Source organism: Hyaena hyaena, unplaced genomic scaffold (genome assembly GCF_003009895.1).
Source record: "Hyaena hyaena isolate Hyena2069 unplaced genomic scaffold, ASM300989v1 scaffold_342, whole genome shotgun sequence".
NCBI classification, from domain to species: domain Eukaryota; kingdom Metazoa; phylum Chordata; class Mammalia; order Carnivora; family Hyaenidae; genus Hyaena; species Hyaena hyaena.
In genome coordinates, this window is record NW_024080974.1 from 624080 (window position 1) to 650886 (window position 26807).

The 26807-nt window shown below is 40.2% G+C and overlaps 1 protein-coding gene across 1 annotated transcript; it reads right to left on the reverse strand.

Annotated features, from left to right (window-relative positions):
• Positions 1–23138: 23138 nt before the first annotated feature.
• CLEC14A (C-type lectin domain containing 14A) lies at positions 23139–26544 on the reverse strand. Its single transcript, XM_039249566.1, has one exon. It carries the CDS (start codon positions 26482–26484, stop codon positions 25015–25017), a length of 1470 nt encoding a protein of 489 aa, XP_039105497.1. The 5' UTR covers positions 26485–26544; the 3' UTR covers positions 23139–25014.
• Positions 26545–26807: the final 263 nt, after the last annotated feature.

A 26807-nucleotide genomic window follows, 5' to 3' on the forward strand; every position in this document is an offset into this window, starting at 1 on the left:
TCCTTACTGTGCAGCTGTAGTTGAAGCAGCTTCAAAGGAGTGGGTTATTAGCGTTCAGATGAGCAATCACAGGAACCTAGGGTCTCACTGGATATTAAGGCCATGATAAAAAGAATGAAATGGAGGACTAATGACTTGGAAAAAAAATCAAATGACAGATATGACTCTAAAGGGACAGTGAAAGGTCTACATTTAATACATCAGAACATTATTTAGCCTAGGTATAAAAGTATGGTAGCTCAATATCCAAGAATAATTCATATAAATGTAGTGTTTCATGTTTCCCATAAGTGGCATAAAACTAAAAAAATAAACATTGGCCAATAATGGGAAATACAACATATTTTGCAAAGAATTATCTAGGAATAGGAAAACTTAAACTTTTTTTTCATCAAAAGTATTAGAGAAAGAAAAAAACCTAATGCCTTAAAAGGTCAATTTAAGTTAATTTATTTTTCATAGTCTTCAACAAAACATAATAAAAATTTTAGTACTGAGTGTAATTTATTTTACAAAAGTCACATGTGTTTACTCCCATTTACTATCATATTTCATAACCATCTGAAGGTTGAGGGTCAGTTTTGAGTCGGAAAACATATTTTAATAGTATATCTAGTAAGTTAAAAACCCCAAAAATATTCTCTAAAATAAAAGATTTGTGATAACATGGGCCTGTAAATAGCCTCGTTCTACATCTTTGTTTCAATCATTTGTCTCCATAAATAATTTCTTTCTTTTACAAAAATGACAAATTTCAGATAGAAAGTTTGCAGTTGTGGACTCTTAAAATATCTTACTTGAAAAGATTATATTCATATTATTTCTTCCCTGGAGTAATGCCTTATGTGTGGATTAATGTCCCTAGACAAGTAACATTGAATAGTAATACTTCGCACAACTGAAATGTTATGAGGAGAAATCCCTTAAAAATATGTTTTTCTTTTCGCTGGGATTTGCCTTTTTATGAAACCAGAGTGAGTCATCATTCATATTGGCCAGGAAAGCTCAATATTTGTTCTTTAGGGTAAAATTTCATTTGTCCTGTTATAGTATAAATAAATAATCTCAGAGCCAACACATTTTTTTGTCATGAAAATCAGATGTTGAGAAATATACATTTGTTTTACATATTAAGAGAGATATTTGGCAGCACCCAGTATTGTTATATTTATTAAACAAGTTATTTATAGAACCTCATTTTTACGAGGGCACATGAGTCTTTAGGTACCATAAAAAATTGCTCTAAATTTCATGAATGTATAACTGATGATTCACAGATTTTTTTAGTTGATTTACTCTTTAGTTGATAAATAACTAAATTAAAATTTTACTCAAGTTTTTGAGATTCCTGTTTCCAGGATTTGTTTTCCACCTCAGTGTCCAGAATTTAAAAAATAATTAATCAAAGTTGCAATGTATTATCATAACTTATGAAAAAAACCCCAAATATACAATAAACCCTTTGCATGAAATAGTGCCATAGAAAATAATCTAGAATTGCATTTAAATAAATCTTAATATGGTTACGTTTAAATCTTACTATTTAAATTTTAATCGGAGGTAGACAAAACCATTCTTGTGGTATATTTGTCTATGATTTGATTAGAAGCCCTCCCTCCACTTTTTTAAATTAGCTACTGTCACTGCCTTTGAAAAAGCTTTTCTTTTCTTTTTTTAACATTTATTTATTTTCAAGAGACAGAGAGAGAGCACAAGCAGGGGAGGGGCAGAAAGAGGGAGACACAGAATCTGAAGCAGGCTCCAGGCTCTGAGGTGTCAGAACAGAGCCTGATGTGGGGCTCAAACCCACGAACTGTGAGATCATGACCTGAGCTGAAGTCTGACGCTTAACTGACTGAGCCACCCAGGCACCCCTGAGCTTTTCTTAAGAGTGTCTCTTGACCTATAAAAGATTAGTATTAAAGCTCCTAAGTTAGTATTTGAAAACAAAGATTAAAGTAAATGCAGTGGTTTCTAAAACTTTATTGAATTCTAGACCTTCTTTGAGTTTAAAAGAAAATCAATCTTATTTTGTGGATGGGGGAGAAACTTTCATCTGTATGGCATCAAATGTTTTAATAAACATGGAAATGGAATGAAGGTATAATTATTAGTAAAAAAAAAAAACAATAGTTGTCACTGTGCAAATCAATGTTAATTTTCTTATTCACCCTAGAAATATTTTTAATTGCCTGCAACCTTGAACAAGACAGATGTTTTCCCTATTTTCATGGAATTCATATTTTAATGGGGTGAGACAGACAATAAAAAAATAAATATAAATATATTAAGAGCTATAGTGAAGATAAAAAGTAAACATTTTTCTGGGTAACTAAAATTGAGTTGCTAGAAAATGCCCTTCTAAGGGGGAGCTATTTAAGGTGAGACTTGAGTGACATGTAGGATAATATTCTAGGAAGACTAAGGGAAAGGGAATTCCCAGCTGGGGATCTAATATGGAAATGATGTATTTCAGAAACCAACTGAAAACAGAAGAGGATGATCAGGAAAGAAGTGGCCAGTGAGGAAAGAGGATATCAAGAGAGGGAATTGTTCACATAAAGGGAAGTGGTCACTTGTGCCAAATGCTCATGAGAAGTCCAGTGAGATAAACGTAAGAAAATGTATGTAGTTGTTGACTTAATGTATCACAGTTTCGGAGGAATGGGGCGGGGTGGGGGGCAAAGACCAATTGGAATGGGCTAAGAAAAGAAAGGAATGGAGAGGAAATGGAGATAGCAACTTTAGTCAACACTTTTGAAAAGTTTTTCTCCACAAGGAGAAAATATACCAGGAGCTGGAGGAAGAAATCAAGAGAACTAGTGGGAATAAGTAAGTCCAGAGGAATAAACTGATGAAAAGAAGGAGCATTTCAGGAAGCAAGTTCTACAGTAGGAAACGCATGCGCTAGAGAGCATGCAGCCAAGTGTTGGCTTTGGCAGAAGCATGTTCATCGCTTACAATGGAAGGCGTAAGAAAATAGGTGCACAGAAAGTGGTTTGCATCTTGGAATGCAGACTGGCAGCATAAGGAGATATGAAAATTATGGCAGAGTCTGATTTTGGAGAGTGGGAAATCACCACATATTAAGATGGCCAAGCAATATTGACTACCCAGTAGGGATTTGTGGTCTTGAGTTTAAGTTTGAATCAGTCAGGGGTGCCTGGGTGGCTTAGTCGGTTGAGCGTCCGACTTTCGCTTAGGTCATGATCTCGCGGTTCGTGGGTTCGAGCCCCGCGTCGGGCTCTGTGCTGACGGCCAGCTCAGAGCCTGGAGCCCGTTTCAGTCTGTGACTCCCTCTCTCTCTGACCCTCCCCTGCTCACGCTGTCTCTCTCTCTCTCTCTCCTAGAAATAAATAAAACATCAGTCAGCAGGAGGTGACTGATTTTTCCAGACTCGTTCAGCTGCCAATGTAAAATAAGAAATAGTGGGGGGTCCTAAGGTAGCTCAGTTGGTTAAGCCTCTTGATTTCTGCTCAGGTCATGATCTCACTGTTGTGGGATCCAGCTCCTCATTAGCCTTTATGCTGACAGGCAGAGGCTGCTAGGGATTCTCTCTGCCCCTTTCTCTCTCTGCCCCTCCCCCACTCTCATGCACATGCATTAGTGCTCTCTCTCAAAAACAAATAAATAAACATTTAAAAAAAGAAAAAGTGGGATAACTAGAGTTAGAGTTTTTTGGGGAAAGTAAGAAAAAAGGAGAATGATAGTTACATTTTTTAAAGTACACAGATATAATGTGATAACATGAAATATCAGATGTATAAGGAATAAAGGAATACAGAATAAAGAGAAATCATGAAGAATGAACGACAGTAAAGACTGATGATTCAGAGAACTTGATATGATCAACCCCTAGCGGGAGTGGGAATGTGAGAATGATGGCAGTGAGGTTAAAGAACTGAATACAGAAAAATTCGAGTAACAGCACAGCTGTCAATGATAATTAGGTCAATGATACACTTGTGGGAGTGGCCAGCTTTTGTACGAGAGGAAGGAAATGCTGGAGATGAAAGTCAAGGAACAGTGAAGCCACACGAGGGATGAGTTTTTCACAAGGATATTGAAGTCCCCACTAAAAATGATAGATACAAGAGTAGAGGTGACAGAGATTCACATACTGAAGTCTTCTGTGAACAAAGGGAAGGGACCAGGAGGTTAGTAGATGCCAACTACAGAAAAGGTGAGCACTGAGTACTGTATAGAATTGATGAGTCATTATAATGTACACCTAAAGGTAAAATAACACTGAATGTTATTCTCCAATTATAAAGGTGGTATAGTCTGATATGAACTGCAAAGATGTTTCAAAATTTCAGGGATGGAGAAGTTACACAGAAGCATAAAGAGAACAGAGGCATCAACTTTACTATCAGACCCAAAGGGTTATCTGTATTAATGTCCAAATCACATCTAAATAAGTGGTGTTATATGGACCACACAATATCTATTTCATCAGTGGTTTTAGCTAGAAACGGACAGGATTCATTGGAGTCTAACCCTTCTGTTTCATTTTATTCTATCACATAAAGATATTTAACCTCACCCACATTGCTCTAGAGAATAATTAACTATTATACATAAAGTATTAAATTATAATACATTCAACTCCATTATTCACTTTAAGATTTTACTTGTGTGAAATAAATTTTGACATCTTTGCACTGGAGTGGGGGTGGAGAATTGTGTTATCATGACTGGAAAATATAGGACTAGGAAGAAGGCAGTTTTCATCAGTAATAAGATTGCATGCTTACACTTTCCTTTTCCCCCTCCAACTGCAATTATAACAATTTAACACTGAAGAACCAACCTTCCTTTTGGCCACGTGAAGCTAATAATGCAAAATAATCAGCATATCTGGGATATGATTTACAGGAACAACTTATGATACAAACTTCTTCCAGTTCTTTTGACAAATGTATTGGCTCTGTTGACACCCTATGATAGATCTATTTCTATCTGTCTTTCTAAAAATAATGTATCTCACAAGAAGGATAAGCAGAAAACATATTACACAGCACAACTGTTTGTTTTCTCATTTCGCGTTCATGATTACTTGAGTCACGAAATGACATATGATCCAAACCAGTAACATATGTCTGTGCCTGACAGAGGACATTTTTCATCTTTCGAGTCTGGGTTACATCTTCAGCAGCCAGTGTTGTGAATCTAAGTGAAGTGAAATAAGTTTCTCAATTTCACTTCTCAGGTATGACATGCTTCAGTGTTTCATGGAACCGGAAATAAAAGAAAAAGTTTTGTCTATTTAAAAAATTTCTCTTGGGGCGCCTGGGTGGCTTAGTCGGTTAAGCGTCCGACTTTCGCTTAGGTCATGATCTCGCGGTTCGTGGGTTCGAGCCCCGCGTCGGGCTCTGTGCTGACAGCCAGCTCAGAGCCTGGAGCCTGTTTCAGTCTGTGACTCCCTCTCTCTCTGACCCTCCCCTGCTCACGCTGTCTCTCTCTCTCTCTCTCCTAGAAATAAATAAAACATTTAAAAATAAAAATAAAAAATAAAAAATTTCTCTTAACCATGGCAGTCTTTAGCTTACTTCCAGATTCTATAAACATGGCTAAATCATTTTAATGTGGCATTTCTTCTTTGGATCAGAAGCTGGATACCTGGCCCACCTTTCCTGTTCTTTGCCTCACCCCTTTCCTTTGCACACTTTTGATCCTATTGGATCACAGAAGTACGGGAGCAATTCCTATCCACCAAATGATTGTTCAGACCTTCACACCTTTCCTGATGCTTGGAATATTCTCAGCTCTTCAACCACTTGGAACGTTCCCACACATCCTTTAATATTCAGGTGAAGCATCACCTTTATGAAGCCTTTCCTGTTTACCCTGTTCACCTCTCTCACAGCTAGTTATTCCCTCTCCTTTCTTTCTATGTGCGTTTGAACATATAACAATTATATTGTTAGGGTGGCCATAGAATGTATTGTCCAAACCAGGATGCTTTTAAGAGTATAGGGGTGCATCGTTAATAATTTCACTGGGACATCAGGAATAGACTGTGACTGTCCTGGCAAACCACAGTACATGGCCACTCTAATTATAGCACTTACAGCACTGTGTTGTGGGACCCTCCTCCTCCTGCAATGAGACTGTGAGGGAAAGCTTATTTGTACCTCATGCAATGGCTAGTGGTATCTAAATACTGAGTGAATATCTACTGCTTTACTATTACCTTTCTTGTAAAAGTGTCTTCAGGCAATTACTCTACAAATTTTTTGGATGCTACAAATTCTCATCCATGTCATTTGGATGGAGCTGAATCCACCCTCACTTTGCCCCTACTTTGCCTCTATGTGGGTGGAGGCATGACTCAGATTGTATTGGTCAAAGCAACAAAAGTCACATGGTAGCCCCTATCAGTCAGTGATCAGTTCAGATCTGTACATGATCATGTAATCAGAGCCAACTTGGGGGATATTTTTTCAAACCAGGAGATACAGCAGCTCAGTTTCCATTTTGGTTGCTGTATGGGAAGCCTGGAACTGCCAGGAGACCCCTCACCTCCAACAAGAGCTTCTCATGAGAATGAAGTAAACACTGAAGAAAACAAAGGCAAGAGCTCAATCTGCCAAGAAAGCATTGAAGCTTTTTTCTCCAGTGTTGCCTCATGCTAGATTGTTTCACCTTACAGTTTTGAGTTACATGAGCCCATACATTCCGTTTTGGCTGAAGTCAACTTGAGCTGTGTTTCTATCTTTTGCAGAAAAACAGTTGGGATTGTGCTGCTGAGGCCTGGGCTATAGGTGGCCCTCAGTGAGTCGCAGCTGAATGGGTTGAGAGGGTAGTGGTGGCTGATGGGCAGGAACTGCGAATGATGACTTGTGACTCCCCCACCTGAGCTCCCTTGCTCCCTCACCCAGTTCCCTGGTCTGCTAGGCGTGCTCTACCTTAGCTGAGCTTCCTTCAGGAACAGCTCCTGAAGCAGTCACCACAGGCTTTCAGTTCTGTTCATACCTTTTTCTGTTTTATTGGCACTTTTGCCGTCGGTGGCTTGATAGTGATTTGGGGACCGCTGGTGAAGTAAAAGGAGGTATTGCTTCCAGCTACTGCTTGTAAAAGTAACCAGAATTTTGCAAATACTCTCAAGATGAAAACCATCTACCCCTAACCATTCTCCCATCCCTTTTTGTGTGACACACAAAGGGGCTGTGTCCAAGCACATAATGCACTTCGACTGCCAGTTTGGTCTTATTTGCCCCATGAACACTGCTGTCACATGTCCTCTAAGAGGACTTGGATAAAAAGATATAGAAAAAATATTTTAGGGAGCCCAGCTATCCAGAAACATTTTACAGTAGGGAGGGCATGGATATGGTCATAAACATTATGTCAACAAGCCCTTGCCCAGGAAGAAAACTCACCAACGATACCTGACACTGCTAAGCACCACAGTGAACACAAATCAGTTCACTTATTAGTGGGTCAGTTCATTCTGTGTTCTGGGAGAAATGAACTCGAGCAGAGCTGCCAGACAAAATTTAGACCTAAGAATTCAGGTTTTAAATGTATCTTTCTGAGGGCTGGAAGTAAATGGAGCATAATAAGGAAAGCCATTTTGATAAAACAAGTATAAACATCTAATTGGAATAAACCGTATTTGGGGGATTGTTGGTAAAAATTCACTTCTATTCCTCTAAGCACTAAATAGTGTAAACATTAATATATAAAATGACAGGCTAAAGCCAGCTCAGCCAACTATCAGTTATTAACCACCTTGGTTCTAATGACTCTTTTAGGCATCCAGAGCTCTTGCCGGTGATGATTGTGACACAAGAAGTCTGCGGCTACATTCCAAAGGCCCAAAGGACACTTTTTCCCTTTTTCTCTAAGGCTTTGCCTACGGGGCTTACATTATGTCATGGGGTTGTTGATCCTCCATGCCCCAAATCTGTTCTGCACACTGCTAAGTAAATTTTTTTTAGCATCATAAATTCGATCGTATCCTTTCTTATCTTAAAACTCTTCGCTGAATTTTTTATTCACTTAGAATAAAATCCAAGCTCCCTGGCATAGTCCATAATGCCCTGTCTGCCTGTTCCCTCTATATATTCAACTCATATCATTCATGTCCTTACTCACTAAACTCCAGCCAGAGCCTTCTTCTAAAGTGTCAAATGTGCTATGTTCATTTCAGCCTCAGGGCCTTTGCACAGCTGTCCCCTCTGCCTAGAAAGTTGTTCCTTCTCTCTCCTTTACAATTACGTCTTTCACTTTTTCTTGCTTTAAAGCCCTTTTTGGATTTGGTAATTGCACATTGTGCTTGTTTATTTACTGCCTCTCCTTACTGGCATGTAAGCTTTAGGAAGGCAGCTGGCGAACGGACCTGCTTTATTTATCATTCTGTTCACACAGCATATAAGAGGTGCTTGATATATATATTTATTGAACTATGATGGGATAAACTCACACTGATGGCCCAGGGTTCATATATCAGTTAGCTCAGGAATACCTTCCCCATTCTGAGTGACAATTAAGTGACCCCCAGGGAACACTACCCTCTCTTCACCAGTCCTAGGTATAGACTTGCCCCCAAAGAGGCTTTTTTTTTTTTTAAATATTTATTTATTTCTAGGAGACAGAGAGAGAGACAGCGTGAGCAGGGGAGGGTCAGAGAGAGAGGGAGTCACAGACTGAAACAGGCTCCAGGCTCTGAGCTGGCCGTCAGCACAGAGCCCGACGCGGGGCTCGAACCCACGAACCGTGAGATCATGACCTAAGCGAAAGTCGGACGCTTAACCAACTAAGCCACCCAGGCACCCCCAAAGAGGCTTTTTAAAATCATAAATATTATAGCTAAAAGGTATATTGGAGATACTAGTTTATAGGCAGGAGATTTTGGGTTGTATAAAGCTGAAGTAACTTACCTCAGGAGGGATTGCTTCTCCACTACTCTAGAGTCCCTAATGAGGGAATTTTCCTGAAACACTCCTGGCTGCTTTCCCCTTGAAGGTTAAGAGTCAGTTGGATGATGATGAGCTTGGGAGAGAAACAAGGTGTGCAGTTTCAGGCCCTCAGGCTCTCTCTCTAAGGGATCTGTCATAGGACACACATTCTGCAATGCTCCTTGTCCCAGGTTTTCAGGCTCAGGCTCCTCCCCACGGGGAGCCTGCAGCTGTCTGGTTGTGCTTCTGCCTGAGGATAGCAGGATAGGGTTGTCTAATTCTGGGTTCAATATTTCCATGGCCAAGGTGCCTGCACATTTAAACTCTGTTCTCAAATCTCTCTTTTATTCGTTTAAAAGGAAATAATTTTTTGATTCCTCTGCCTATTTTCGTTGGCTCATAGCTGAGTGAGCTTAGCTTGTATCTCAACACCAAAGCTCTAGAGTTGGTCACTGTTGAAGTTACAAACTAGAATTCAAATCTTCCCCAGCTCCCACTCTGATTTCCAATGCGGAGTGCACTTAGCTCAGCCAGTTCTAACTCAGCTGCCCCTGGACGGTCTCTGCTACCCTCAGCAGCCCCCTGACCCACACTATGGGGTCTTGTCCCCCCATCCATGCATTCTCCTTGCTGACTCTGGTTAAAGACATATTTAGAATGATTTTACCATGAACATGTTTTGAGGCTGATGAAATAAATATTTATCGAACCAATTTAATGGGGCAATTGGGTAATAATCAGATTAATGAGGTAAACATAAATACATCATTATGAGTTATGTTATAAATACATATTTTATTATCAACATATTTATTTTTACTTTTCCTTCAATGATTTTGTCACTTGTTTAATTTTTTGTTTTATTTAACTTTGCTTCATGTGGCCTGTTTAAAGCTATCATTTCACTCAGACATTTATCTGGATATGAGATCAGGATATTAACCCTCTTTTGGCTGATGCATCTTTCAGTTAATTATGACCAGGAAGAAAATTGTATTTTGCTTTATTATTGCCATAACATAATACTTGTAATATAATATTTCTCATGGACAAACAGGTGGGCCATTTCCACGTTCAAGTAAAGTATAAAAAATTATTGGGTATGATTATGACCTTACTTGTTGAAACAAATTCCTGCCTCGCCATCCTAGAAACAGAGAGGGAAAGAAAATTGCTTATAATAAAAAAGCAAAAGAAACACACCTCTTGACTGAAAATCCTTAGTCATTCTCTATTATATACAAACATAAGTAAAATAAAACTTAAAGAACAAACAAACAAAAGGGTCCCCTATGTAGTTATGGTCTTTTCCTCTAGTGGTGTTCAGAAGCAGAAGGCTATTCCACATTGTGCGTTTGGAGGAGCAAATGGGTCAATGGATGTTCTCAACTAAGAATTATTTCCCTTTCCATTAGAAGACTGACCTTCCAACCTTTTTTCTGTGTCTGGGCAGCATACGTCTTAGTCAGTTTGGAGGCTGTGTGCTACATTTCAGAGATCCTTGTGTCTTTAATATAGCTAGATACAGACTTTTGGTCTCTTGTATTTTTGTTTCTTCTTATTATTATCAATCAGCCAAAAATTATCTACAAAAGAGCATCCTCTAGATGTATAAATATGCTAGATCTTGAAGATATCTGAAAAAAATAGTTTCTGTATTTTAGCTCTTATCAGCTCAGAACTTATTACTGGGTTGGAAATAAACAGATGTGTCTTGATATTCTTTTTGTTGATTTTAATGCCACAATACTATTTCCTCATAGGAGCCTTAACTCCAGTTAAGACCATTGTCTTGATTTTTCCTCCATTAGTTGGAATATAGGCTAAGTTACTGAGAGAGATTTCAAGACACAGGGACCTGACCCTGATAGTTGATTTCTCTCTCCTCCAATAGTCCAGTTCTGGGAATTCTAGGTTGGTGTAGTGACCCTACTCTACAGAATCATTCAGGGACTCAAGTTCCTTTCATCTGATGCTTCTACCATCCCCAGAATGGTGTCCTCATTTTTATGTTAAAAGACTGGTTGAGGGGCGCCTGGGTGGCTTAGTCGGTTAAGCGTCCGACTTTCCCTTGGGTCATGATCTCGCGGTTCGTGGGTTCGAGCCCCGCATTGGGCTCTGTGCTGACTGCCAGCTCAGAGCCTGGAGCCTGTTTCAGTCTGTGACTCCCTCTCTCTCTGACCCTCCCCTGCTCATGCTGTCTCTCTCTCTCTCTCCTAGAAATAAATAAAACATTAAAAAAAAAAAAAAAGACTGGTTGATGCCACATATGTGTCAGCCTTCAGAAATTAGGATTAAGTCTACAATACGCAATTTCAGTTTATATATATGTTATAGACATAACAATATTTACCAATATCCAGGGTTTAAAAAAATTTTTTTATAGGCATGCAGAAAGTTATATATACTTCTTCACTCTTTGTAGTTAGATACAGCCATGTGACTTTAGTTTTGACTAAAGCAATAAGGAGCTAGTGTGGCATGAGTCACTTGTGTGCCGCAGTTTTCATTGCTGGCACTTGACTCTCCAGCCCTTGCTTCCCCTGCCTGGTGACCATAAAACACATGTTGATGTGAAGGTGCTATGAGATGAACACCTGTAGGAATCCCTAGTGAATGCAAAGTTCTCTGGATTTGCAAGAGATTTTAGTGAGCAAGAAATAAACTTGTGCTGTTTATTCCACAACATAACCTATCCTGCAGTAACTATTACAGCAGATGAGGTGGACATTGTATGCATTATTGCTGCCCACATTTTATCAGCGAGAACATAGTCAGATAGATAATCCTGATTCAAGGGCTATCTGGGCTTATACTCCATTACTATGGAAACAAAGGGAAACAGATAGCTGGGCGGGGGAGGGGTGGGGTGGGCAGTCAGCTTCCTTCCTTGTCTCACACTCGAGCCTTGTACTTGCTTGGAATGCCCTCCTCCCACTTCTCAGTCTGTGCACATCCCACACCTCCTCCAAAGCATAGCCTTCTGCAAACTCGTCACTTTGATTTCTCTCTCCTCTAAATTCTGATTGCTTAATGTTTACAACCTTTGTATTGTAAACCTTTTATTATATAATTCATTAATTTTAAAAAAGGGTTATGGACTACTTACCTGCCTCCAGGCATTGTGCTAGACACTGGTTATATAATGGGACTATTATCTCCAACTTCCAGAGCCTGAAGTTTCCACCTGCCTAACACAATGCCGAAGCTGCATGGTTACTGAATAATCTGTGGTTGAATATGTGAATTAGCAATATGATGACATGTGATTAATATTAAGTAGCAGAGCACTATTGACAGATAAGAGAAGGGAGAAAATCCCAAGGTAGGTTTTATGAGGCATCAAGACAGGGATCATGTTTGTCTCAAATTCTGCCTCATCTCCAGTGCTGATCACTGGGCCTGGCACAAAGTAATAAGTGGTGTCTTGGAGAGTCTTAAGCCATAAGCTTGGGGCAGATTTTAAGTCTATCAGGGATTTTGGGGTCTTCATGTGCTAGGAAATGAAAATCATAAGCCGTTTTTTTTAAGGGGGCTGTGGAAAGATCGAACTGGTTTTCTGACTGGATTTGGTTATAAATATTGTTTATGGCCATATCACCCTGAATGCACCCGCTCTTGTCTGGATATAAATATTAAAATAAAATATAACTAAGTGAAGGCTGTGGTGATGAAAACCTAGCTTGGAATGGCAATGGTGGACATGAATATAAAAGGGCAAATCTAATGGACATGTCAAAAGGAGGAATATAAAGGTTAAGGGAAAAAAATGAATTGGAAAAGAATATAAGAGGAGGCCAGCCTGGGATTCTGGAATGAGGATGATAGCATTGAAGAGATAAATGTTACAAAAGGAACCTGTGATGGGTTTAATCTGAGGCATGGTGTTTTTGCTGTGGCAGGAGGAAATCTATGTGGGGATGTTGAGCAGGCAGCTGAGGCCTGGAAAGCAGGTGTTGTCAGTAATGAAGATATAGCCTTGGGAGCCACATTCTGTGGACATGCAATAGCTGAACAGACATCTGCTCAGATTCTATCTTTTCCAGCATATGGTAAGGTAAACAAGACCAGTCCTCAGTACAATTGTCAAGTGGGCCTTGCCTTCTTGAAGACTCTTCTCCTGTCAGTGGAGCCCCTGGAGCTTCTGTACCTGCCAGTGTATAACAAAGGAGAGGAAGATGCCAGATCATTTAAAGAAAAAGTCAGGTAGAGGCTAGCTGGAGGGTTAAAGGGCAGTTGAAGACATGCATCCCAGAAAAAAATGGCAGAGCTGGGATGTGCAGAGGTCCAGAACAGAGGCACATAGGCAACTTCTATAGAGCTAGCGAGGTGGGAGATGTGTGTGTGTGTGTGTGTGTGTGTGTGTGTATGTTGTGTACGTACAGTCAAATGCATATGTATTCAGAAAATATCAGCAAATATGTTCCACCAACCCTGCCCCTTAGCTATGTTTCAGACCACCTACCTCCATTCATTTAATAAGGACTTCATGTCATTATGTGCCAGACATTGTGGACACGCAAAAGAATCAGGTTCTATAACCAGACATGGTTTCTGCCCTCACAGGACCTATATATTAAAGGTGAAGTAAAAGGTGAATGCATACTAGTTGATTAATTTACTACAATTGTGTTAAGTGAGGAGAGAACTATGTACTCTTAAATTCTATAAATGTTGCCTCCTCAAAGTAAGAGAGTTAAACAGCTGTGCAGAAGCAAGAAGTATTTGGGGTCAGCTAATACTTTGGAATTAGCTCATGTGGGAAAACATCATCCTGATGTTGGTGAGGAGGGCCTGACTGGGGACACACATTTGCCATCCACATATTGACACCCAGGATAAATGGTGAACTCACTGAGAGGAGAAGCCTATCTTCAGCTTTGGAGACCTGGAAATATCTATTTAGCATTCTCCCCACTTGCTTCCAATTTCAGTCTATAGGTCTGTCTATGGGCTCAAGAGACAAGGGATGTAAGGATGGTGAAAAGCTGATACAAGTGGGCTATCAAGAAGAGAACAATAATAGTGGAGGTTTCGGGCATGAGCAATAGGACCATAGATGCGTCAGTTATTTTTCATTTATATTTTCTCCTTTGTTCTACCATTTGGATCACAGATTTGTTGCGTAACAGAATCTGGGTTGGTGTTGCTAACTGGAAACACTGGAGATCCTAGTTGCACAGACTTGAGTAGACGAACCAGTGCGCCCAGAGATCCTTGTTCTCTTCAAGGTGCAGCTCTGGGACCGGGGACTGCCCTGTTGGATAGATCCTTCTACAGGCAATTTTATCCCCAGGGAGAGACTATTGCCATGTATCCTGCAGCTTAGAGTTCACTGCCTGCCTTGGATTTGTCCCCACCTTTACTCCCCCAAACAATGGCACCTCAGAAAATCCAACTGCTGCTTTGAGCTGTCAGGATATCTAACACTGGTCTTCAGAAAGGAGGACGTTGGGCAGGGCGGATGGAGGGGACAGGTGTTGGAGGGATTTTTGGAGAAACAGATTCCATCTGGATTACTTATTTAGGGATATCTTTGTAAGAAAAGAGATGGTCTGGGAAGGAAGAGTATCTCCATTTTTAACCATGTGGGAGGGTATGTGTGGGTGCAAAGAAAGACAGACTTTCAGGGATACAGATCAAAGAATTTCATTTTGCCTGAGTTAATATGTACATATCATGAAGGGAACCTTTGTACAAGGTATCCAGGAAAGCTTTTAGTAATATAATATACTTACTAAATTCTTTTTTTAAAGACATTTATTTATTATTGAGAGACAGAGCACGAGCAGGGAAGGGGCAGAGAGAGAGAGGGAGACACAGAATCTGAAACAGGCTCCATGCTCTGAGCTGTCAACATAAAGCCTGACGCGGGGCTCCAACTCAGGACCATGAGATCATGACCTGAGCCGAAGCCAGATGCTTAACCAACAGAGCCACCCAGGCACCCCACTAAATTCTTTTTTAAGAATTTAAACTAGTAAAATACTTGATTATTCAGTATAAAAAATAGTATGCATTTAAACAAATTTATTATCATTTCTATCTAATTATAATTTATTCAGAAAACATCTATTGATAGCTTGCAATGTAAAGGTAATTTATTTTTTACAAAATGTGTAAAGTGTAATTCCTCACTTCAACATCATGTAGTGTAGTAGGGGACATGAAAAAAATATGCACCAGTAGCTTTAAGAGAGCTTCCAAGAGTGGTGAGGGATTTCAGAGAACTGGTTTGAATTTTAGGTAGATGGGAAAGATATCTTGGAGGAGGTAGCATTTAAAATGGGATTTGTAATGCAGACACATTTCAGCATGCCAGCTGGTTATGGCTAGCATTTCAGGTAGTAGGAATGTGTGTTAAAATTATGGAGCTGCCAGGGCACCTGGATAGCTCAGTCTTTAAGCATCTGACTTCAGCTCAGGTCATAATCTCACAGTCTGTGAGTTTGAGCCCCGCATCAGGCTCTGTCCCCCTCTTTGTCTCTGCCTTTCTCCACTCACACTGTATCTCTCTCTCTCTCTCTCTCTCAAAATAAATAAAAAAACATTTAAAGAAATCATGGAGCTGCAATGAAGCAAAACCAAGTAGTTCACCTTAACAAAGACACAGGGTCTAATATGATAAAAGTGTGGACTAACCTGATAAGGTCTTGGAAGATCTCAGAAGGCCAGCAAGGGTCAGGAATGTGAACTTGAGTGGAGGAGCCTGGGATCCATCTGAACAGTGGAGTTGAATGATAGAGTAGTACATCACAGAGGTAAATATGATAACAAGCTGGGCTAAATCACCAGAAGGCGAGAGATGGAGAGTAAAGGGGAATAGAACCATGATGAGATTTGTTTGTGGTAGTGATTTAGGATGAGGCAGACTTAATGTATAGTCCAAAGGGAAGACCAGTGCAGAGAGGAAAATTGAAGGGAAAAAGGACACAGTCTCAAATTATGGATGGGAATGTTAAGACCATAAATGGAAGGGTCAGTCATACTACTGCTGCCTGCCCTGAGACCCGAAATAGGGGAAAAAGAAGAAATGTAAAGGTCGTGGGGGGGTGGCGGGTACAGATAAAGGTGCTAACATCTGAAAGTGAGGATTTCTTAGCACAATTCCGTATCTCCTGCATCACCTGCCAAATACAGGAGAAGCATGAATACGAAGTTTTAATTCTAACTTGGCTTTCACCTAAATCTGTCAAGTTCAGTCAAAAATGGCTCTACCTTAGGAACATAGAAAAATTAAACTATGTAAAACTCCTTAGCCTCTTACATTTGCAAAGAGAAGAGCCTCTTGTTCCTATGAGAAACCTGGCTGATGTGCTATGATAACGGTCTCAATAACTCTGCAGGTCCCTGCTGGGGACACTGCACATTTCGACCCATCTATCCCTCCCCTAGCTTCACAGGGGTTTTGTGAGGACAAATAAAACAAGAGAGTACATGTAATTTTTTTCTATAAAAAGTTGCTATGAGGATATTATAGGTCTATAAAAATGTGCTATGTGGATATTACAACATATCAGAATAATCTGGAATTATTTTGTTTGTTCTTTTTAATTTACATTCAATTTTCTTTAAAAAAGCTTTTCTTTAAAAAATAATTTAAAGCATTTTTTCATGGCTTACCATTTTTAAGAGCTTTCTGTATATGCCGAGAAAGGGAGCTGTGGGAAAGAAAATACTTGACACCTAGCGTGGTGCACTGGGAATAATATTGTGGGCCAGATAGTTCACACTGTTAGCACTGTTGATGGGCCCACACTCAGAGCACTGCATAGCCAGGCCACCTGGGGCTTGTGCAGGCAATAAACTACAGTTACTGCCTTCTAAGACACTAGAATTCCAGGAGAAGTTATCCATTGAGGTGGGTCATTTAAAGGATGTGTTCCTATCCAAGGCTTTGAGAAGGATGCTTTCTGGACACTAAGTGTTCATCCATCCAGTGCCCATTGGCTGCTACTTACACTCCCCGTTCTGCTATGTGAACTTTCAGAGGGAGAAGTGTAGTAGTTGGAAAGTGGTCATTTTTTTCAGATAATGAGTCTTACGACCAGCTCTCATCACACCCTCACTTCTCATAACAAGTTAGCACACTTGGCAAAAAGAACAAAGTTATGTTTAGTGTAAGAGCATTGTTTGCTCTCCTTGGACACATTTAAATGCTTTTTTCTTTTCCAGAGTTATGGACCAGTAGTGATAGATGTGTTTTCTGGTTCTCAGGACTCTTGAGTTAGGTTCACTAGTTTGTGATGACATAACTTCCTAAAATCCTGAATGGGGTTGGTCTGAGTGCTCTATATTAAATTTTCTGTCATCAGCAGAGTTGGGGCTCAAGAATTGAGTTCTGTTAAATAAAAAAATTTCTGTGTACATATTTAGAAAAAAATGTATATACTCTCAGCTTTGTCTATGAAATAGAGGCAATGTTAACTGCCTCATACAAGTGCTTTAAGAAAATTAATATAGGGGCGTTCGGGTGGCTCAGTTGGTTGAGGGTCCGACTTCAGCTCAGGTCATGATCTCATGGTTCATGGGTTTGAGCCCCACATCAGGCTCTGTGCTGACAGCTAGCACAGAGCCTGGAGCCTGCTTCAGATCCGGTATCTCGCTCTCTCCCTGACCCTCCCCTGTTCATGCTCTCTCTCTCTCTCTCTCTCAGAAATAAATAAAACATAAAAAAATTAAAAGAAAAGAAAATTAATATAGAGGCTTATTATAGTAACCTAGAGTAGAGTAAGCACTCATCAAATGCCCTCCTAACAGACTGAAAAGATATGAAATGCTCTTATCATGATACGTATAAATCAGTGTTTTCTGATTTTTCTTAGTGCCACCTGGTTAAATGGTCATTCCAGGAGTCTCTTGCTCACTTGATCACTTATCCTTAGGAAGGATCTAAGCTCTAGGAAGTTTACATACTGCCCTGGCACTGGGGGGGTAGATGCCCAGTGCCATGGTGCATGATCACTGGATCTGTTCAATTTGGTTTATAGTGGGACATGCAATCTCCAGTGCTTTCTGTTTTCTGTCTATATCTGTGGTTGCAAGTTATAGTTATATAAGTAGACATATATAATATATATGTTATTACATGTATATGTTATATATGTGTAAGATATTATTTTATATATTTATCACCTCAGATGCTTTCAGTGATGAGGTATGTTTAGGAACCACAGTGGGGGTAAACCCATTCAGGCAAGGCAAGCCTGTGGCAGCAAATTAATTGGTGTAATTTGACAAGACTATCAGACTATCAACTATATATATGTAAGGCTTAACTCCCAGTATGTGTGAATGACCTTATTTGGAAATAGGATTGTTGCAATGTAATTAAGTTAAAACAAAGTCATACTAAATTAGAGTGGGACTTAAATTCAGTGATTGGTGTCCTTATAAGAAGAGGGAGGGGCATCTGAGTGACTCAGTAGGTTAAGCGTCCCACTCTCGATTTTAGCTCAGGTCACGATCTCATGGTTCATGGAATTGAGCCTTACCTTGGGCTGTACATAGCACAGGGTCTGCTTGGAATTCTCTCTTCCTCTCTCTGTGCCCTTCCCTCACTCTCTCACACTCTCTCTCTTGAAATAAATTTTTGAAAAAGAAGAGGGAAATTTGGACACATAGACAAATAAGAGGCACAAATAGGCAGTCCATGTGATAACAAAGGCAGAGATTGTAGTGATTTAGCTGTAAGCCAAGAAACAACAAGAATCAAATCAACTATCAGAGGCTAGAAAGGGGAATGAGTGATTCTTTCCTAGAGACTTTAGAAGTATCAAAGCCCTGCTAACACCTTGATTTTGGACTTTTAGCCTTCAGAGCAGTGAGAGAATAAATTTCTGTTATTTTAAGGCATGAAATTTGTGATATTTGTTACAGCAGCCCTAGGGAATTAACACAGGTGGTGATGTCAATGTAACAAACCAGAGACTGAACAAAAACTAAAAATTCTCAAAGATCTGGGGAAAGAGAGGTCTATGGGGGCTTTGCTCCTCCAACCTATTTCTGGGAATCTAGGAAGGCAGATGCATGTGTAAGGCTTGCATTTTCCCAGGAAAGATCTGAAAATGCCCTAATTTCTCCAACTCTTGGTAAGGCTGGGGACCTGTGACAGCAAGAACTGAAGCCTAGGGCAGAATTATAAACTGTCTAAGCATTAAAGCCTTGCCAACCCCCATAGAGAACCCCTCCACAAACAGTGGGAGATTTATTGGTCCAATCATTTAAAGAAATCTGTGTAATCATTAGCTGACCACTAAGCAAAGTTAGAGTTATTTCAATGGTTACACATCACAGGAAGTACAGACTTTTCAGAATCAATCAAAGAATGTAACCAAATAAACAGCAATAACAGCAAACTGTTGTGTGGCTATCAGGTGATGGATTGACAGAGTTGCCAAAACACCCAGTTTTCAGCAAAAATGCATGAGCTATACAAAGGAACAGAAAATTGGTCACAGGAAAGAAGCTCAAAAGTAGCAAGAGAAAAGCAAGTCAAATTGAAAAAAGGTCATCAATAAAATTAACTAACTTTTATCAGAAATCATGAAGCCAAGAAGGCAATTTGATGACTTGGGCAAAGTGTTAAAAGGAATAGATGACCAACCCCAAATTTTATATCTAGTAAAACTAACCATCAAAAAATGAAAGGCATACTCAAGGCATACTCAAACAAAAATTGGGAGAATTTGTCATCAGCAGGCATGCCCTGTAAGAAATACCAATGGGAGCCCTTCAGGATGATGATAAAAGATAGTAACCAGTAACAAAACCACACAAACATATAAAGAGCATTGGTAAAGGTATTGACAAAGATAAATGTGAAAGACAGGATAAATATATTTTTTATTTATAATTTTTTATTCTTTCTGATTTTTTTAAATGTTTGTTTAATTTTGAGAGACAGAGACAGAGTGTGAATGGAGGAGGGGCTGAAAGAGAGGGAGACACAGAATCCAAAGCAGGCTACAGGCTCTGAGCTGTCAGCGCAGAGCCTGAGACAGGGCTTGAAGCCATAAACTGTGAGATCATGATCTGAAACAAAGTCAGAAGCTTAACCAACTGAGCAACCCAGGTGCTTCTATTCTATCTGATGTAAAAGATAATTGCATAACAAAGCAATAATTATAAAATTTTGTAATGATGGGCTTATATCATATAAACATGTAATTTGACTGACAATAATAGCACAACGAAGGAGGGAAGTAGCAGACCTTTGTTTAGACTGATTGTATACCCAAAAAAGGATGTAGCTATGTTAGAGCAAAATTGTTGTGTACTATTGAAATTATTTGGTATTATTCCTAATTATGTACTCTTTAAGTTAAGATGTTAGTTATAATCCTCACAGCAGTCACTTAGCAAAAGTCTTTATAAAAGTATAGGAAACAAGAGAATCAAAATGACATTCTATAAAATATTTAATACAAAAAAACAGCAATAGAATACAGGAACAAAGAGACATAAAACATGTAGAAAGCCAGCACAAAATAGTACATATAAATCTTATCTTATCAGTAATTACATTAAAAATAAATGTACTTAATATTCATTCAGAAGGCAGAGATTGGAGAATGTATTAAAGAAAATAATCCAAACATATGCTGTATACAAAAGACACATTAGATTCAAAGGCATAAATGGTTGAAAGCTAAAAGATGAATAAAATGTAATAAGCAAAAAGCAACCATAAGACAACTGAAATTGGTATACTAATATCATGCAAAATGGACTTTAAAACAAACAAACAAAAAATGTTACCAGAGATAAAGAGGGACATTTTATGAAAAAAGAGCCCATACATCAGGAGATATAACCATAAACATATACACACCTAATAACGGAGCTCAAAATACATTTAAAAATAATTGGCACAACTGGTTAGAAATAGATAATTTGGCAATAAAAGTTAGAGACTTCAGCAAAAACTATGAAAAAGATCAAACTGAAATAAAGGAACTGAAAAACAATATAAACAAAGTGTTTACAACAGACTTCTCTAGTACATCACCCAACAACAGCAGAATACACTATCTTCTCAAGTACTTGTGGAACACATTTTCCGGGATAGACCATATGCTGTGCTCTGGGATAGACCATAAACAAGACTCAATACATTTAAAAGGGTTGAAACCAGGGCCACCTGTGTGGCTCAGTCAGTTGAGCATCTGACTTTAGTTCAGGTCATGATCTCATAGTGTGTGAGTTCGAGCCCCATGTCAGGTTCTGTGCTGACCTGATAGAGCCTGGACCCCACTCTGAGTTCTGTTTCTGTGTCTCCCTCTCTTTCTCTCTCTGCCCTCCCCTGCCCCAGTCATATTCTGTCTCTCTCAATTTCTCTCAAAAATAAATTAATATTTAAAAAATAATAAAAATAAAAGTGTTTAAAACCACACAAATTTTGTTTTCTAATCTAACCACAATGCAATCAAATTAAAAATTAAAAACAGAAGGAATTTAGGGATGTTTACAAATATGTGGAAATTAAGCAACAGCCTCCTAAATAACCAATGTATTAAAGAAAAAAATCAGAAGAAAATTAGAAAATACTTTGAGATGAATGAAAAGGAAAACAAAAATTGCCCATACTTACTGAATACCATTAAAGCAGTGCTTAAAGGGAAATTTATAGCTGTAAAGGCCTATATTAAAAAAGGAAGATCTCTTGATTTTGGCTCAGGTCATGATCCCAGGGTCACGAGAGTGAGCCCTGCATTGGGCTCTGCCCTGAGCATAGAGCCTGCTCGAGATTCTCTCTCTCTCTCTCTCTCTCTCTCTCTGCCCCCCCTCACTCTCTCTCCCTCTCCTTCCTCCACTTGCCCTCTCTCTAAAATAAAATAAAATTAAAAATGTTTAAAAAGGGAGATCTCCGAAAAAGAAAGATCTCATGTCAATAGTCAGATTTATCATCCTAAAAAAGTACGCTAAACCCAAAACAAGGTTAGGGATGGAAATAATAAAAATTAGATGAGAAATAAGTGAAATAGAAAACAGAAACAGAATAGGGAAAAATCAATGAATCCAAAAGCAATGGATCAAAGCAATGGATTCAAGAAAAAAAAGATCTTTTTCTTCTTTGAAAAGATCAACAAAATTGACAGACCTTTAGTTAGACTAATCCCATCCTTAGGATTACTAATTAATTCAAATTACTAATAATTAAAAATCAAAGAGAAGACATCACTACCACCCTTATGAAAATGAAAAAGAATTACATGGGAATATTGTGAATAATTGCATGGCAACAAATTATGTAACCTAGAAGTAATCATTAAAATATTCAGTGTGGTGGGGCATTAGGCTGGCAATTTGCTCTAAGGAAAGGAAAGTTATTTTTATTGCATTTATAAATTTTGTACATGTGAAATTGTTTACAAAAAGATAAAGAAAAAGAATTATACTATGTAAAGCTAGTATTCACAGCAAGTCCTGTTATTGTAAGAAAGAAGGAATCTCAAAGGTCAAACCATAATGGTTTACTTTCAATCAGTGGCAAAAGTGAGTAAAGCACAAGTCTCAACAAATGTGCAAGCATATGGATGTGTGAATTCATAACTTCAGATGCAGAGCAGTTTCAGAATCATCTGAAAGGCTAAGGCATGGCTGTTGGATTGGCTGACTAAAATGAAGTGGAAGTCACTGGAAGTGAGGAAGGCAAGGAACTGAAACGTACAGGTATTGGAAGAGTCATCCATGAAGGCTTTAAGATTGTGTGAAATAATCGCAGGACATAAAGGGCTGAAGAGAAAGACTGAAAATTAGATACCAAGTCTACCGTTTAAGGAAATGAATGAACAGGCAGTTATATGAGATGAGTGTGGGGACAGAGGGTTTTAAGTAAGAAAGGACTAAACCTCAAAGAGGTTGGAGAAATAATGAAGTGGTAGTAGAGAAATAGTAAAGACCCTAACCTTAGTTAGTTCACAAGAGATCAAGCTTGACTGGCCTGATTCTGACCATGGATTCAAAATTTTATGGAAGACTTCATAGCCAAAGCTTAAGACAGTCATATGAATTATATTGGTCTGTAATTGCTATCTGTCTGGAAATCAAATATGAAAACAAATAGTTTTCTGTAATGTTTGCCTGCTACTTACAAGGGGAAATAATAGCAGGTAATAGCTGAATGATTAAGCTCAAAGCTATTTATTTTTCACGTAGGGCATTTGGACCCCAAGATTTGTAATGCCACCAGTGTCATGTTGCATAATAAGTTAATGATGCATACTCCAATGATACAAAACCAATCTACTTTAATACAAAACGTGTATATACAGATATATGCATACACAAAGATATAGATAATTTTAGATATATTCATAATTATAGATACAGAAAATTTACAGTTCATTTCAGTAACAGGACCTACTTTTCAAGTTACAAAGGAAAGAATCATATATTCTATTCACATAGTTACCTTCTCTACAGAGAGGTCGTGTAGTAAAGAGGAAAGATAAAACACCACAACTGAGGTGAACCGAGACACTCTGACAAGTTAGAGACATTGAGTAAACCATTACTTACCTGATTTTAGTTCTCTTGTGAAATGATTTTATTTAAAATTCCTTCAAATGTTAATTCTAATTCATTTGTGATTTTATTTTATACCTATTTAGACATATATTTAGTATATGAAGCAAATTACCTATTTATTCCTTTAATGTTACAATACCATATATATGTATATAATATACATTATACAAGATACACTTGAGAGTATCAAAATGGTTCTATGAAAATGTAGTGTGAACTTCTTGTTTTCATTCTTACTGATTACTAAGCTTGTTTGTCTTTCTCTTTCCATATAACAACCCCCACACACTTAGTTTTATAATCTTAGATACTAATGGAAGTGGGATAATTTTTAGGGGGTCTTAATTCTACTAGAGAGTCATTATTATAACATCTTAATTATTTTTTAGAGGAATGCTTCACTTAGATTACTTTCTAATGCCCCATGTCAAGATGATAGATATTTGTATTTATTACTTATTTCTTATACTAATAATCTTATGGAGAGCTGCTACCATACCTGTTGTTAAATTATAAACCTTCCAAGATGGGCATGTACAGTCACTGCACATGCTTTTTTTTTTTTTTTTAAGAGGGTAAGGAAATAGTTTCGAATTCAAGATTTTTCATGGATTAAACAGTGTGTAAGAACCTAGCAACTTTGGAGGAAATCCAGCTCATTTTTGCTTTAATGCACCCAAAAGATTTCAAATCAATACTTAGCATTAACGTTTTAATTGAAAATTAACATCACCATAATTGGAAGTGAGGCTCAGCATCCTAATGGTTAGGAGAGGGCTATTTGGTTGGGAAGGTCATTACACTGGACAGCACCAACTTTGGAAAAGGAAAACACAAATCATTTGTTTCCTTGAGCAAGGACACACAGTAAACACTTGAATTGGTGGTCAACTATAATTTGCTTCTAGAGTCAGCCACTCTGGCAACACTACAGTTTGGATTTATAGCAGAGCACATAAGTAGCAGTGACTTTGAAAGCAAAGTATAAAGGAACCAAGAAAAAAGTTGCTAGTTGTTAAAGACCTACTCCTCATTACAAGGACTTGAACTTTCCCCTCCAATCTGAAAGCAGGATGCTCTTATTGCTATTCCCAGCATGTCCCTACATTGTTTTTCCTAAATAATTACTCTTCCAGGAAACCAATGATATTTGAGTGTGAGTTACCAACAATCCTTTATTTTTTTGCCTGGGAATTTCAAACAGCAATATGTCCAGCCTGAGCAATCCAGTCCTTTCCATTTTGGTTAAAAAAAAATTAATTGTATTGCTTTCTATTTGCTTCCAATGTCTTAACAAGTTCAAGCACTTCTCCAAATCCCCCAGAAAAAAAACACAAGGAAAAACCTCTCCCCAGTTGGATCCCAGCCCCCAGTACCACCATAAGGCACTTTCACATCTTCCACTTCTTCCCTCCTCAGGGAATGAGTGTCCAGTTCAGATTTATCTCCTCAGTGGAGTAGAGGGAATTGGGAGGAGGGGGGATTTTCTACAAGAAATTCAGTCCCTTAATAAGTTCCCTTTCTTTTCCCTTTTCACTGACAGTGAAAAACCCTGCTCAGAAGGAGTGCCTTTTCCCTATGTGTCAACGGAGCCAAGAGAGGACCCTGTCAGCGAGGCGCCCTCTGCTCTGTCCCGCAGACCACAGTCCCCCACCTTCACCCCATTGTCTGTGCAATGTACAGAAGTGGAGCGCAGAGCAGCAGCCTCAGTACCACTCTCCATGCCCGGCTGGGCCAAAGGCTCCTTTCTTGACTGGGAAGAAGGGTTTTTGTGGAAGCAGAGTTTGAAAAGCCCCAGCACTGTCATAGTCAAGATAACCAACACTATGACCGCTATGCTCACAAGAATGAAGACCACGGTGGAGGAGGAGTCGAAAGCTTGGGAAATGGCAGGGGAAGACGTGGAATTGAACTTGAGAATCATGTTTCCTGAAGAGGTGATGGCGGCCTTTGAATTAGCTTGAGAAGACATCTGAAGGGTAGACCTAGTGCTCTGTGCTCCCCACTGAGGAATCTCAGAAATAGGTGTTCCTGAACTGCCTGGTCCAAAGACATGTGGTACCTCTCTTGGCTTCTCATGTACCCTGGGTGTCCACGTTCTCTTCGCGTCGGGGCCGGCTGCAGTGGCTGGCCTGGTGGACACGTCGGTCCCCTCAGGGGCCGGCTGTCCTTCCCCATTGGTTACACACGAGTGTCCGTCTTTCCCCAGCACGAAGCCCGCCACGCACTCGCAGGCAAAGCCTCCCAAGTCATCCAGACAGTTAGAGTGCTCTGCGCATTTGCCAGCGCGGAGATACCTCCCGGGGCAGGGACAGAGCACAGCCCCGGAAGGGATCCCGTCCCAGCGCGCGCCGACCTCGTCCACGATGCAGGTGGCTGTGACGGAGAGCTGCCCAGGGCAGAGAGCACTCACCTGGGTCCCTGGGGGACTGAAGTCCAGCGCCGCGCTGTACAACTGGAAGGGCGCGCGGAAGCTCAAGTTAGAAGCGGCCCCGGGGCGCGGCGCCGGGCACAAGCCCTCAAATTGGTATTTGCACAAGTAGCCGTTGGCGCGCGAGTGACATCGCATCTCCTTCCAGCCGGCGGGCTCAACCCCCCGGGTGGCCTGGAGTCCTGCGCAACTCCGAGAGGTGCAGGAGCGTTGAGGCTCCTCCACCCACTGCAGCGTCTCGTTTTCGGACACGCTGACGTCGGGGGAGAGCCAGGAGAAACCCCGCAACGGCTCGTTCTCCAGAGTGCAGTGCGATCGCCCGCGTTCCAGCGCCACCCAGAACAGAAGGTCTTTGGAGCCCCCTCCGGGCCCCGGGCCTGCCCGCAGGAGCTCAAGCACCGCGCTGAGCTCTGCGCCCCCGCTCACGGTGCTGAGCGCCCCGCCGCGCAGACTGCAGGCCTCCTCCGCCGCCGGCCTCTTGATGGTAGCGTGGTGCAGGCTGTAGCAGGCCCCGGAGGCCGAGCAACCCGCGCGGTCGGCGGTGGGGTGCTCGCCCCGGCCAGGCCGAGGCCAGAACGCCTGCCAGAGGAGGCACAGGGCTAGTGCAGGCCACATCTTGGAGGCCCTTGAGCCCACAGCCGTTCCCAATTTGGATCTGTCCCGCCCGAGGGCGCGGAGCCGTCCCAAGAGCGCGGTCACCGCCCCCTACAGCTGACTCTCCCCCACATCCCCCGCCCCATCAAAGGCCAAGAATCCCCACCACCGCCCTAGCTGCAAACAGCCTTCCTTAGGCCCCGACAGGAAATGTGTCAGGAGCTATGCCAGGCCTCTTGCAGCCCTGATTTATTCTGGGGTCGGGAACACAACTGGTCAGGAGGCATAGGGAACACAGTCGACCAGGTCAAATACCCTGCTTAGAGCAGGAGAAAAAGAAAGGA